This window comes from Mastigoproctus giganteus, chromosome 11, assembly GCF_048544385.1.
Source record: "Mastigoproctus giganteus isolate SK-2022 chromosome 11, ASM4854438v1, whole genome shotgun sequence".
Lineage (NCBI taxonomy): Eukaryota > Metazoa > Arthropoda > Arachnida > Uropygi > Thelyphonidae > Mastigoproctus > Mastigoproctus giganteus.
The window spans coordinates 104,479,749-104,496,137 of record NC_143585.1 but is presented as its reverse complement, the minus strand read 5'-3'; the positions used below and the strand labels follow the sequence as shown (position 1 = coordinate 104,496,137).

The 16,389-nt window shown below is 37.9% G+C and overlaps 1 protein-coding gene across 1 annotated transcript in view; it reads left to right on the top strand.

The window, feature by feature from the left end:
• The window catches only part of LOC150078320 (uncharacterized), a 296,643-nt gene that overhangs the window by 263,389 nt on the left and 16,865 nt on the right, over nt 1-16,389 (top strand). Inside the window, exon 14 of the mRNA XM_090384528.1 lies at nt 12,590-12,707. Within this exon, the coding sequence (XP_090240654.1) occupies nt 12,590-12,707 (118 nt within the window). The remainder of the gene's footprint in view (nt 1-12,589; nt 12,708-16,389) is intronic.

Below are 16,389 nucleotides of genomic sequence, written 5' to 3'. Positions count from 1 at the left end.
GCGAATCAGCGTAAAGCGAACCGCATTATAACGGGGGCCTGCTGTATGCTACTGCAATAGAATCTAGAAAATTTAGGCAGATGTGCTGAGTAATGGCAACAGAAGTTTATCATTGACAAATGCAAAGTACTGCATATGGGTACCAGAAACAACAGAATAATAATACTAATTGTGTGGTACTACATTCATGGTAGAGGAAAACGAATAAGACATGGGGGTAATTGTGCAGTCAGATATGAAGTTCTCTGAGTAGTGCAGACAGGCTGGGACAGCTCATGGGGTTTTGTCAATGATATACAGGAATTTTGCTAGCAGGGATAATGAGGTGATTATCCCATTGAATAACACAATGTGAAGCCACATCTTGAGTGATGCATGGAGGCCTCATTTTAGAAAGGATTTAGAGCTACTCAAACAAATACAGAGAAGAGCAATGAGATTGGTCAGGGAAATAAAGGGGTTCTTACCAAGAAAGACTTCAGTTCTGCCAATTGTATCATCTGAAGACTAGGCACTTATGAGATCTGATTGAAGTGTTTAAGGCATGATTTTTGAATGGATTGAGCAAGCTGAATGCTGATGGAATTCTTCCTCGCACTAAGATTTTGCACTTGAGGGTGCATAAATTCAAACTAAGGACAGACAATTGCAGAAGAGATGTGCAGAAATTTGCATTTATCCTGTGAGTGGTTGATTGCTGGAAGAAATCCATCTATGATTATGGAAGTTGATAGCTTAAATAGATTCACGGAAGAACTGGACAAACTTTTAGAGCAAACGGATAGGTGAATTGGGAAGGTTTTTTTATTGGCTAATGCTGTATAAGCTTTCTTACTTCCACCGTAAATGCTAAAGGTAATGCTAAAAAGTGTAACTGCATTCCTTTCTAGAGGGCCTGCATTACTTCTTTAATCAGTAACTCCATTATTTTCTCTGGAACAGAAGTTAAGCTAACAGCTCTGTAATTGCTCATATCACCCTTTTTCCTCCTTAGTGAATGGGATACATTTGCATGTCTCCAGTCCAGTGACTTTTCCTAAATCCAAAAATGCTCTCATAATTATGACTAGCAGTTTGCTTACCTACTTTACTGCCTCCCATAATATAATTGGATAGATCCATTCCACCTTGGGTGCCTTTCTTATCTTTAACTTCAACAATTTTCCTTCCCTCTTTCCTCTCAGCTGTTACAGAATCATTTAGCTCCCTGTTAGAGTTTGATAAGCTTCTGGCCTCCGCTTCTCTACACAAATCCTTATGTGTGAATGCATAATACTTATTCGGTTTGTTGGATTAATGTTATTAGTGGAGATCACCAGGGTTTGGTGTTGGGCCCATTGTTGTTTTCTGTAAATATAGAACTATTAGTAAATTAATAAGAGGAGTTTACCTCAATATAGTACGTGGAACACTTCCGTATGATACCCTCCAGAAATCAAAACGGAAAAAACGGATTTGATTTCTGGAGGGTATCATACGGAAGTGTTCCACATACTATATTGAGGTAAACTCCTCTTATTAATTTACTAATATTATTATCAACGTAGAACATATTGAGTATTACAGCTCTGATTCATACTATGTAAATATAGAACACAACAGTGAGATCAAAACCAAACTCTGGGGGTCTCCACTAATAACATTAGTCCATAAAGATTAGTCTCCATTGATTACCATTTTCCATCTTCTCCCACTCAACCATCCCTTTATCCATAACAGCAATTTGCCCTTAATTCCATACTTCTCCAATTTGTACAGCAGTCTTTCATGCTCCCATGTGCAGAACCATGGGATGTGGTGTCACTCAGATATAAGGGATGCATAATTTAAATACAAGGTGTTATGCTCTTAGTGAAGAAGCACATAAAAAATAAGGAAGTTCATCCAGTTGACATGGGTGGACAGTATAATGTTGATTCAGTTTTGTGTGACATAAGCATTGGAAAGGCAATTAATGATATTGATGAAGGTATATCTGGTTTAATATCCAAGTTTGCAGACAATACGAATGTTGGCAGATTTGTTAATGACAATATGCTACTGTAACAGGATCAAGAAAAATTTAGCAGATGGGCTGAGAGGTGGCAACTGAAGTTTAACATTGACAAATGTTAAGTACTGCATATGGGTAGCAGTAACTCCAGAGTAGTAGTAGTAGTGGCATGTGATGCAAGAAAGCATGTGTATGAGCTTATGCAGCATCAGCCAAAAAAAAACACACCATTCCCTCTAAATGCCTGTCCAGTTCCTCCTTAAATTTATTCAACCTATCAACTTCCACAACAACTGATGGAAGTTTGTTCCAGCAATTAACCACCCGCTGGCTAAAGGCAAATTTCAGCACATCTATTCTACATCGGTCTTCTTAATTTGAATTTATGCCCCCTTAGGTTCGTAATCTGAACAAGTGGAAGAATCCCATCAGAATTCAGCGTGCTCAACCCATTCAAGGCCTTATATACCTCAATCAGATCACCACGCAAGGTGCCTAGTCTCCAGCCACTGCAATTTGCAGAACTTAAGCCTCTCTTGGTAAGAGGATCCCTTCTTTCCCCTCACCAATCTTGTTGCCCTTCTCTGTACACGCTCAAGTAAATCTACATCCTTCCTAAAATGAGGCCTCCAGACCTGTACGCAGTACTCAAGGCGTGGCCTGACCATTGCCTTATACAGAGGGATAATCACCTCCTTTTCCCTGCTAGCAAAATTCCTATATATCAATGACAAAACCCCATGACCTGCCCTGGCAGCCTGTCTACATTGCTCAGAAAACTTCATATCTGACTGCACAATTACTCCCAGGTCTTTTTCATTTTTTACCACCTTAAGTGTAGTACCACACAGTTGGTACGTTTCTCTGGGGTTACTTCTACCCATATGCAGTACTTTGCATTTGTCAAGGTTAAACTTGAGTTGCCACTTCTTAGCCCATCTACCCAAATTATCTAGATCCTGTTGCAGTAGCACACTGCCATTACTGTCATTAACAACCCTGCCAACCTTTGTATCATCTGCAAACTTCGAAATTAAGCCTGATATACCTTCATCAATATCATTGATAAATATACAAAACAACAGTGGACCCAACACCGAACCCTGTGGGACTCCACTAATAACATTAGTCCACGAAGAGCAGCACCCATTGATTACCACCCGTCTTCTCCCACTTAACCATCCTTTTATCCATTGTAGCAATTTACCCTTAATACCATTCTGCTCCAATCTGTACAATAGTCTTTCATGCGCAACAGTGTCAAAAGCTTTCCTGAAATCCAAATAGATGATATCAAAATTATTTTTTGCATCCAGTTCCTTTGTAACCATATCATCATATCCTATCAAATTTGTCAGACAAGGCTTTCCCTTAACAAACCCATGCTATGTCTGAATTATTGCTGCAGTCTTGTCTAGATGATCCTGCAATGTATCTTTAACCAGTGACTCCATTATTTTACCCAGAACAGAAGTTAAACTAACTGGTCTGTAATTACTCATGTCACCCTTCGTGTAACATATCAACTGTGTGGTACTACACTCAGCGAGGGTAGCAGAGAATGAAAAAGACTTTGGGGAAATTCTGCAGTCAGATATGAAGTTTTCTGACAGTGCAGACAGTCTGCAAGAGTTGCTCATGGTGTCTTGTCAATGATATACAGGAATTTTTCTAGCAGAGAAAAGGAGGTGATTATGCCCTTGTATAAAGCAATGGTCAGGCCACACCTTGTGTACTGCATACAGGTCTGGAAGGCTCATTTTAGGAAGGATGTAGGGCTGCTGGAATGGCTACAGAGAAAGGCAACAAGATTGGTGAATAGAACAAAGCGTTGCTCTTACGAAGAAAGACTTAAAGTTCTGCAAATTAGACTAGGCATCTGCAAGGGGATCTGATTGTGTATAAGGCCTTGAATGGTTTGAGCAGGCTCAATGCTGATGGAATACTTCTGCTTGCTCAGATTAATTGCCTGAGGGGACATAAATTCAAATTGATGAAAGACAGTTGTAGAATAGATGTGCGGAAATTTGCATTTAGCCAGTGGGCGGTTGATTGCTGGAACAAACTTACATCTGTTATTGTGAAAGTTGACAGCTTAAATAAATTAAAAGCAGAACTAGACAAACATTTGGAGTGAATGGATGGGGGAAATGGGAAGGGTTTTTTTTGGCTGATGCTGCCTTTCATCATATGCATCTACTAATGCTAATCTTATCTATAATTTTATCACTAGTGTATGTGAAAATATACACATACCCGTCCTTATTCTTAGTTACCCTAACAAAGCCCAGGTATCTACTTGTTCCAAGATGACTCCCAACGGTTCTTAAAATCTCCAGCACCTTGCTTTCCAGGCTGCAGCACATTCCAATAGAAGCAGTGCAAGAATCACTTTCACCTCTATCTGTGGTTCTAGTTAATCTATTAATCTGTGTAACCCCCTCCCCCCAAGATAGCAGTTTTTCGACCCACCTAATACTGCCCTAATAGCATCAGCAAATATTCTTGCACCCTTTCTATTTAAGGGTATTTCAATTCTGTGGAAGTAATATCTCCCGCTAACAAGCACAGACCAATCTGTGAAAAATTCTACCCCGTGAGCCTTGAATAATTGATTGAAAAGATTCCCATCATATATCTATTCCTATTGCGTCTGGGTAGAGCTGTAGACACTTTCAAATTTATCCCTAACTCATGACTTTTTCTTAATATTGCCTTGTACTTGTTAGGTAAGTCTGCAGATCTCCTATTCTTACTGCCATTGGTGCCAAAGTGTACAACAACATCACCTTAAAAGATGATATCTGTTCTACAATGCCATCAACTTTTGCTCCAGGCAGACATACAATGCTCCTATTCCACTTATCCTTTTTGCACAATATATATCCTGTTTCACTGACAAAGTCACCAACAATAACCACCACCTATGGGACCAGAATATTCTGCCTTGTGGGTTGCCTATTGTGGAATGTCAACTCTGGTGGTGAGGTAGGCAGCTGTGAGCTTGATGGGCCTGCCTATTTAATTTCTTTAAGAGCATCTACCCTGTTTTTCAAGCTTTCATAAACACCCATCATCATCACATTGAGTTCCTGTCTAATATCCTCACACTCTTTACATAGAACAAACAAAGACACCCCCTCATGGATCTGTAGTGTCCCAGTTCTACCTACATCCATTAGTGGATGTCTGGATGTAGCTAGAATACTAAGACACACTGATTTGTGGTATTCCAAGAAAATTCCAAATTCTCCATTTAGTACAAAAATATATTTTTTAATTATTGAAAAAAATATATATATCACAATCTGGTTCAGATCGTTATTTTATTTTGTTATTTATTTTTTTTTTTTTTAGGAGCATTAGCAAAAGGCCATATTGCTCTGGGGATATGCAGTGGTCATTCCCTGACCTTTCCGCATCCTCCGTGTTTGTGGCTCACGGGCTCGAAACCCAGTCTAATCAAGAAGCATGTGCTATGCACTGCTGCTCCTGCCCACCTGGCTATGGAGGCGCCCTGGTTCAGATCAGTGGAAGACTGACTACCATGAGTTTGAATTACTACAAACTAAAAACATAGTGAAAGATAAATCTTATGTATGCAGATACAGTATAGTAGAAACCCTGCTATTGTTATCAAATTCATTACACCCCAAATATGAAAAGATGAAATTTAGAAACTCTGAGGAATGTTGAAAAATTATGATACCAGTTAACAGAGATGGAATATAAAAAAATATAAAAATATCTGAAACACAAATATACAGAATTATCATGCAGAACACAGGCATAAATATCAGTAGCTACTGTAACAAACCTAATCCTGTCAGTTGAGCAAAAGAATTAATATTAAAATAAAAATAATAATCAGGCTATCACAAAAAAGTTCCATAATCGTAAAATAAATAAAATTTAAAAGAGAACACAGAGAGAAAACTATGGTATAGTGTTGAATAAGCTTTAATAAAGTTGATAAGGCTTTAGCAAAATGATAAGACTTTATAAGGCCAGATTAAAAAAGTATAAAAGTTAATCTCTCATTCCTGAATAACACCAAATTCTGAATAATGTGAAACATCACAAAACCCAAGGGCAGAAACCAACAGCACCATAAATACAAATAAAAATTAGTAAAAATAAAAAATCAGCTACCAATTTTCATATTTGCATTAGCATTAGCAGAGGCATTTGATGCAAGAAAGCAAGCTTATGCAGCATCAGCCAAAAAAAAAAAAAAAACCCACTTCCACTTCACCCCTCTGTTCGTTCAAAATACCTGTCCAGCTGAGCCTTAAACTTATTTAGGCTATCAACCTCCACCACAAGGGATGGGAGTCTGTTCCAGCAACCAACCACCCGCTGGCTAAAGGCAAATTTCCGCACGTCTATCCTACATCTGTCTTTCCTCAATTTGAATTTATGCCCTCTCAGGTGATTTTTCTGAGCTAGAGGAAGAATCCCATCAGCATTGAGCATGCTTATACCATTCAAGGCTTTATACACCTCTATCAGATCACCTCGCTGGTGCCTAGTCTCCAGACACTGTAATTTGCAAAATTTAAGCCTTTCTTCGTAAGAGCACCCCTTTGTTCCATTCACTAATCTTGTTTCCCTTCTCTGTACTCGTTCCAGCAGCTCTACATCCTTCTTGAAATGAGGCCTCCAGACCTGTATACAGTACTCTAGGTGTGGCCTGACCATTGCCTTATACAATGGAATAATCACCTCCTTATCCCTGCTGGAAAAATTCCTGTATATCATTGACAATACTCCATGAGCTACTCTTGCAGCCCGTCTGCACTGCTCAGAGAACTTCATATCTGCCTGCACAATCACCCCCAAGTCCCTTTCATTCTCTACCACTGTCAGTGTAGTACCACAGAGTTGATACGTTGCTCTGGGGTTGCTGTTCCCCATGTGTAGTACTTTACATTTGTCAATGTTAAACTTCATTTGCCACCTCTCAGCCCATCTGCTCAACCTTTCCAGATCCTGTTGCAGTAGCATAGTGTCAGTAGTGTCCTTGACAACCCTGCCAACCTTTGTATCATCTGCAAACTTGGACATTATGCTTGATATACCATCATCAATATCATTTATAAATACAGAAAACAATAATGGACCCAACACTGAGCCCTGAGGGACTCCACTAATAACATTAGTCCACGATGAGCAGTGTCCATTGATTACCACTCTGTCTTCTCCCCCTCAACCACCCCTTTATCCATAGCAGCAATTTGCCTCCAATGTCACACTGCTCCAATTTGTGTAGCAGTCTTCCATGTGCAACAGTATCAAAAGCCTTTCTAAGATCCAAGTATATAATATCAAAGTTATTCCCTGCATCCAGTTATTTTGTGACTGCATCATAGTATCCAATCAAGTTGGTCAGGCAAGACTTCCCCTTAACAAAACCATGCTGTGTCTGAGCTATAACTGAAGTCTTGTCTAAATGATCCTGCAGTGCTTCTTTAACCAGTGCCTCCATTAATTTTCCTGGAACAGAAGTTAAGCTCACAGGTCTATAATTACTTGTGTCAGCCTTTGATCCTCCTTTGTGAATTGGGGTCACATTTGCACATTTCCAGTCTATGGGTACCTCCCCCGAGTCCAAGGAAGCTCTCATAATTATGGCTAAGGGTTTGCTTACTTCCTTTGCTGCCTCCTTTAATATAACTGGATAGATCCCATCCACCCCAGGTGCCTTTCTTGTGATTATCTTCAACAGTTTCTCCTCCACTTTACTCCCAGTTATTTCAAGATTCTGTAGCTGACTGCTAGAGTTGAATACATCTCTGGCATTCCCCTTGCTGAATAACTCCTCATGTGTGAATGTCGATGCAAAATATTCATTTAGTTTGTTAGCTACCTGAGCAGGATCATCAACAGTTGACCCATCAATATCAAGTGGACGAATCTGATTCATCCCCTTCCTTCTAGAGTTTACATAAGTAAAGAACTCTTTGCTGTTTTTCTTTGCATCCCTTGCCAAGGATTTCTCGTAATCTGCCTTCGCCTGCCTAACCTCCTTTGTAACTTGGTTGCATATCAACTTGTATCTATCATAGGCTTCTGTGTCATGTGTTAATTTGTAAGTATCCCATGCATTTTTCTTCTCTGCCATATGCCTCATTAGTTCATCTGACATCCATTTTGGCCTAAACCTTGAACAATATTTCTTAGTTGGTATGTAAAGCCTAGTAGCTTCCAAGATAAGTTCTTTGAATGCTTCCCATTTTGAATTTGCTGTTGGTAACATCATCAGTTGGTCCCACTGTAAAGAATTTAAATACTGTCTCAGTCCATCGTAGTCGCCTTTACGGAAGCAATAACCCTTCCCTTTACCCCTAATGGTAGTTACCTCTTTCAGTAACTCCCACTTCAGCACACTGTGATCACTGCCACCTAGTGGTTCATTTATCTGCAGATTCTTAATGCATGAAGAATCACTGCTGATAATCAAATCAAGAGTATCTCCCTCTAGTTGCCTCCCGAACATGCTGATGTAGAAAACAATCATCCAATAAATCCACAAAAGCCCTGCTAGTGTGTGAGTAACCAGCCCCCAAATTCCAGTCAATATCTGGGAAATTAAAATCTCCCATTATAAGACTCTCTGATTTACTGGCCCACTCTATTTCCCTGTACAGTTTCTTATTATACTCATCAGAGTCATTAGGCCTATAGCACACTCCTACTCTCAATTTTGATCTCCCAATGCTTATGTCACACCAAACTGACTCAACACTGCACTGTCCAGCGATGTCGACTGGCTTCACTTCCTTGGTTTTTATGTGTTTCTTAACTAATAGCATAACCCCTCCCCCCTTCCTATCCTGTCTATCCTTTCTGTAGACGTTGTACTCCCCAAATTGCAGTTCTGCATCCCTTATATCTGTGTGACACTACGTCTCTGATATCCCAACAATTGGGATATCAGAGACGTGGTGTCACACAGGTGTCACAACTACTGATTGATTATATTTGTCATATAATCAATCAGTAGATCCTATTCTGTCAAATGATAGCACCATTTATCCATATAGTGTACATTGTCTGAATTTTATTCTTTTCATTTTGTAATAGTAATTTCTGCTTTGCTACTCTACTGTGTTTGTTTACAATATAGTTTTTCCTTCACCGTGTTTTTAGTTTTTCACTGTGTTTATCAGTTTGGTCAAATAAATACAGTCTGTTGCATTTATCTGACCAATTACATAGTTTAAAATTTTCACATAGTTCAAAATTGCAACTGTATCAATCCTGACCCTTATTATCTTTGAACTCCTTTTTGTTACTCACTGTATACAGAATGTATGATGAGTTACTCTCTGTTTTAAAATTATTATAATTATTTTAGTTATATCAATTTTTATGATTCAGACCGTACATGATACATCATTCAGTGAGGTTTTATATCAGTATTTTCAGTACTCCACCTTAGCTCCTGAAATTTCAGCATTTGTAGTCAAACTGATAAGTTCTCATTTGTTGCCTGTAACATATCTAGGCAGATGGCAGTAAGAATAACCCTTATTCTTGCTTTCAGTCATCCAATTCTTTAGTATGATAAACTTCTTCCTTCCCATCCCAGAGGAAAGCACCCCTGGAATGTGGGCAGGCATTTCCTGGACACACATCATCCAAACCATCTTCCTGGGAAATTTCCAAGAAGGCTAAAATACTCTTGCTGCAGTGGGTATGGAAAAAATGAAAACCTGGATGTTCATCCCTTCTCTTTTTCCCTCCTCACACATACTTAAAATACATGCCGTTTACATTATACTCAGAATATATGCAACATACATTCAAAAAAATAATGTCACAAAAGAAATAAATTAGGCAGTATATAACAGCTAATATGCATTTGGTATCAAAACAAACACAGCATTTGATCACATCAAAATTAGGTTCCGACCTTAATAAATAAACTTTGGAAAGGAATTAGTTATCAAAAAGAAGGGGGGAAGGGAATGGTGACGAAGAGAATTGTTGTAATATAACTTCTCCACTAATGTAGGTGTCTCCCAAGGTTCAGTCAGTTCTTTCCCTCTTGTATATTAATGACCTTCTTCGATTGACCGGAAATCCTATTCATAGTTTTGCCGATGATAGCACATTGCATTCCACTTTCCATTTTGAAAAACCTTGCCCTGCTCAATCAGCTTCAACTTCTCGAATATCCGCTACCAATTCCTTAATTGCCGATCTCCAGGTAATTCTTCAGTGGGGCAAAGACACCTTAGTTGATTTCAATCCTTCTAAAACTCAGTCCTACCTTATATCTCGCAAAAAGATTCTTCTGCTCCTATGCTTATCTTTGGTGACACTCCGATTTCTAGGCACTATGATATAAGTATTTTGGGGATTACCCTGACTTCTAATCTCTCTTGGCACAAGCACATTACAAATATTGCTTCCTCTGCATCTAAAAAACTTTTTCTCTCTAGCTCACGGTGTTACTTTTCTTCCAAACAGCTGTTCATTCTGTACAAATTGCAAATCCACCCTCCATGGAATATTGTTGCCACAGCTAAGACGGTTCCCCCCCAAACCTCCCTCAGGCTTCTAGATTCCATTCAGAAGAGGGCAGTTAGGTTAATTAATGACTCCTCTCTATCAGAGTCTCTCCACTTACTGTCTCATAGATGTACTGTTTCTGCTGCATGCCTTTTCTACAGATACTTCCATGGGCACTGTTCTTCTGAATTGGCTTCTATAATTCCCACTCTCCTTTCAAAACAGCCCAAACATGCACCTCCACAGCCAACATCCATTTACTGTCCAACTTCAAACTCACAGAACCAACTTTTCATCTTCCTTGTTTATTCATTCAACAGCTGTTTTGTGGAACAACCTTCCTTCACATGAGGTGCATTATAGCCATAGTAGTTCATGTGCCATTAAACTTCCATAACAACAACAACCTTCCTTCATATGTATTTCCTGAAAATTACTGTCTACAGAAGTTCAAGTCTAATGTCAACAAATAACTTCTTTTGTCTTCTCAACCTCCAACCCATGCACGATACTAAGTACTATAGGCTCTAATACCTCTCGTGTTTGGGGTTTTCATAAAAATAAATAAATAAATAAATAAGTATTATATGTCATTAAAGTATTACATCTTACTTTTCTTTTACAGCAAGATAGGCTTCATCTTCAACATGGTTTGTTAAAAAATATATAAGTTCTCTCATTCTGATGATTTACAAAAATATGTACATCCAATATTTCTATACGTTAGCGTCCTGTGCAGGTCCATTGTATTAAACCTGCATCCTCAGTAACTGGAACAGCACTCGAATCTGACATGCACTGTTTATACCCACAACTGGCGATGTGCAAATGTATCCCCAATTCACAAAGGGGGGATCAAAGGGTGACACGAGTAATTACAGACCAGTTAGTTTAACTTCTGTTCCAGATAAAATAATGGAGTCACTGGTCAAAGATGCATTGCAGGATCATTGGGTGATTAATTGCTGGAACAAACTTCCATCTGTCGTGGAAATTGATAGCTTAAATAAATTTAAGGAGTAACTGGACAGGCATTTGGAGGGAATGGTGTGATGTTTTTTTTTTTTGCTGATGCTGCATAAGCTCATACACTTGCTTTCTTGCATCACATGCCACTACTACTACTACTACAACCCACAAAACAATTAAAAAAAAAAAGAAACTGACTATTAAGAAAATTTGTCTTAAATTTTCATGCACCAATAATAATAATAAAAAAATCAATGAACAATATTAATATTTTTATTGTATATAATATAAAATTTAAAAAAAATATATAATTAAATATAAAAAATATAATGAACGTATATTCATAATGTAATTAATTTTACATATTTTTGCAGAAAGTGAACAATCATCAATAGTTTGATTCAATATGGCCTAAGTAGCCCTTGCACCAGAAATTCCCATAACAACAACAATATCAACAGTTTCTGGGTTCAGCTGTGTTCTTCTTTGGATTATAAATCCAGCTACAGAAATATCTAACTGGCTGTACTGCTGGCAGGGATGGCATGAATAAAATGAGCCATAGTTGCTAGATGTGGAAAAAAATTAATCTCCCCTCCACCACCACTTCAATTATTAAAAATCTTTATCATCAGAAATTGGTTTTAGAAATTTCAGTGGGATATAATTTTGAATTTCATCAGGTGAAGGTTCAATATTTTCATTCGCCTGAACCTTCCACATCAAATAAATCTGCCTTCCTCCTTTTTCTTTCTGTTTAATCTTACAGTTCTGGTCTTTTGGTGTCATGGCAATGAATTATATATAAAAACTGGGATCACACTTGATCCACGAACCACAAAATTACTTGAGACCCAACCTGATTGCGAATAACTGCAAATACCTAACCTGATGCAGAACTCTACTATAGATTATGAGAAGGTCACTGTTCATTGCCAGAGGATCTAGATACCATCAAGCAGCTACAGACAACAATTTCTGAGAAAGACTTACTTATCTATAAATTAAAAGTTGGTTTCTAAATTATTTAATTTGACTTAAAAAAAAAAATGTATGATCTTTGTTTTCTCATGATTGCTAAAAAAAATACATCCACTTTTTCTATAGGTTAAGAGAAGCTGGATGCCGCTCTGCTCACCATGACTCATTGCCAGAGGATCTGGAAACCATCAAGCAGCTACAGAAAACAATTACTGAGAAAGACTCACTAATTTATGAATTAAAAGTTGGTTTCTAAATTATTTAAAATTGTGAATAGCTTTTTCCATTATACAAAATACTTCAGTTTGTATATTATCTTGCTTGACTGTATAAAAACTAACAAAAAAATGCATTTTAAAGAAATAATCATTCCTTAAATAATACCTGACTAGAGCATTACTTAAGGAGAGATTGATAACTGTCCAAATGTATGCCATTGTGCCATAAGGTGTGGTGAAAAATTTACTGAAATGAATGTTTTTAAAATAAATTAGGAAAGATATCTGAAAATGATCTTAGATCAGCCACACTATTGCCTATAAGCAAAGCGGCAGGCATGTCACATGACAACGGCATTATGATACATTCAACCAATATATTAAATTTCATGTTAATAAAATATTATTTATATCCTCCCTCAGTCTACCTCAGGACCCTGTCCATGACTACAGTAGACTCCAGCTTGTACAATAATCTCCCATATGGAATCACATCAACTACTTTATTAAAGTACAAAGGTATTCAAAACAATTACATCACCTCATTTTTTTGTTTGTTTGTCCTTATATTAGTAGCTAATTGTTTAGAAATAGCTGAAAGAACATAAATAATGACAATACACATATGAAGCTATTAATTGCAGAAAAATTTACTTTTATGCCATATAGGTAAATATACAATGAAATAAATACAATGAGACAACAAAATACACGCTAATATTTCGGTGGCCCACCCCTTGCTTTGATGACTGCTGTACATTGTCGTGGCATCGACTGGAATAAGGTCCTGAATGTATTCCTGGGAAATCTCATGGTACCAAATGTGGATTTTTGGTTCCCTTTGCATTACTGAAACACCCATTTTGTTCCAACAATTTACAACTGGATTGGAGTCTGGACCATTTGCAGGCCATGTTATTGTGAAAAATTATTTATCCTTCGACATTTTTGCACCTGTGGACAGTAAAGAGAGTGAAATTAATTACATTTATTTAAGCAAGAGTGTGAAATTTCATAAATTTAAAACTAATGCTAATTTTATGAAGTAGTACTTATGGTTTTGGCTCTATGATATTATTATTATTATTAGCCATATGGTGCAAGGAAGCCTGAGGCTTATGCTGTACCAGCCAAGAAAAAATTTCTGAATTATCCCGAGAGAGAGAGTCAGAAGTAGAAGGGAATTACCAAGAAAGAGAAGAATGATGATATCCAGCTCAGGACCCTGGGTGTGCAAGCCCATACTCACCAGATACGAGCCCATGGGGTAATATGTAGCAGAGTTGCCCTGAGAAATGCAATTAGCAATATTCCCATAATGATCTCAAATTGCAAGAAGTAATTTAGTCTCAAGAATATCCTTATACATCTCAGTAATCACCATACCCTTCAAAAATTCAAGATGACTAACTCCTCTATGTGAAATACAACCCCATATTATTTGCGATGCAGAATATTTCACTATGGAGATGCAGTCAGGAAAAAATTCTTCTCCTCTTCTTCGTCTAACAGCTTGCAGGCCATCTGAACCATACAAGTTGAATTTTGAATCATGAGAGAAAATAATACATTTCCACTTATCTTCAGACCAATTAGCATGCTTTTTTGACCCTTACATGGTGGGCTTTAATTTTTTTCACAAAAGTGGCTTTTTTTCCTTGAGCAAACTGCTACTAATCCCGATGAGAAAAGTTGTCTGGATACCGTAGCAGTACTTGCCCTTACTTCTGTATCTTCCTCCCACGCTGCTTTAAGATCTGTTGAATGATCTTCTGTTTCGGACCCACAGATGGACCAGAAATCTGTCCTGCACTGCAGAAGATATCCATGGACATCCACTTCCCTTCTTTCTGCTTAGTTTGCCAGTTTCTGATATTTTTCATAAAAAAACATGCCACTGTTGACTGATTGCAACGATTACTTTTATCTATTTCATGCATAGAATGTCCCTCTGCATTCAATGCAGCAGCAACACTTTTTCCTACATGGTGTTAATTGAGAAAACTTAGCCATTGCAATAGCAAGAATACTGGGATCATGACATATGCACTGTATTTATACTGCTGCTAGGGTAATGCAATCATGTGACATCACCTAAGAGAGCTTGCTAGAGATGGATAATGCAATAGTGTAATGTATTACAAACATTACTATCACAAAACATGTGACATATTGCCAAATTTCACCGAAATCCATTAAATTTTGCAAGTGATGCAATATTTTTGAGGACTATTGTATACTATGGCAGGTTCAGAGTAGGGATACTGCACATGATCCCCTGTCATTTTTCAGAGAATATAAACCAATCATTCAAATTCCTTTTAGCTACAAAAAAAAAAAGAAAAAAAAATTTTTCCCTTGTTACCTAAGGTAACTAAGGTGATTATTTTGTATGAGTTAACATTTCATTGTAAAATGCAATATTTCTGCATTGTGGCTTAGCTATTTTCAACTGACTACAGTCAGTTGAGGAAACACTGATGCTGATATAATTGCTATTCTAGTTCAAGGCATCACACAGTTTAGTATGCCTAATGTTTACTTCAAAGTAATTCAAAGTTTAGCTGTGTGCCTGTACCTACCAGTCACATTATGTTTGAGTGTTGTACTTGTTTTGTTCTGCACATTATTTTGTGCTGTGTGTGTGTGTGCGTGTTAAGAAAATAACTAAGGGGTGGAACATAATAGTATTAAGAAAAACACTGTAATGTAGTCTTATTTTGGGTTGCTTTTTAATTTCTTATTTTAAATTTTTAGCCAACTATGTTGGTTGGTGACTCTATTGTCAGGGAAACGGGGAACATGCTTTGTAAAAAGGATAGGTGGTACAGGACCAGGGTATGTCTGCTAGGGGCAAAGGTTGATGACATTGTACAGGTCACTGTTGAAAAAAAAGCCATGAATTAGGGTTGAATTTGAAAGTGTCTGCAATTCTGCCCAGACACGATAGGAGAGAGTACATGATGAGAGCCTTGTCGATCAATTCGGCCCTGGAAAGTTGTGCAAGGGGTAGAATTTTTTTCTGCCCGGTCTGTGCTTGTTCACAGGAGAGACTACTTCTACAGGGATGGGATACACTTAAATAGAAAGGGTGCAAGAATATTTGCTGATGCTATTGAGGCAGTGTTAGGTGGGTCAGAAAACTGCTAGCGTGGGGGGTAACAGTGGCCGCAGGCAGAGGCAAAAGTGATTCTTGCACTGCTTTTATTAGAATGGGCAGCAGACTGGAAAGCAAGGTAATGGAGATTTCCAGGACTGCTGGGAGTCATAGTGGAACAAGTAAATACATGGGCTGTGTTAGGGTGGCTAAGAGCAGGAACAGGTGCATGTATGCTTGCATGTACTCCTAGTATTGGTGTACATGCAAGCATGTACACCACTGGCACAGGTGAAAGAGATTCTTGCACTGCTTCTATTAGAATGAACAGAAGCCTGAAAAACAAGATGAATGATATTTCAGAGACTGCTGGGAGTCATTGCTGTACAAGTAAACACGTGTGTTGTGTGTTAGGGTAGCTTAGAATAGAAACAGGTGCATGTATACTTGCGTGTACACCAATGCTAGGAGTTTAGTAAATAAATTTGATGAATTTCAGGTATTGCTCAAAACATCAAAGGCAGATATTGTTGGGATAACAGAGACGTGGTGTCACACAGATATAAGGAATGCAGAACTGGAATTTGGGGAGTACAATGTCTACAGAAAGG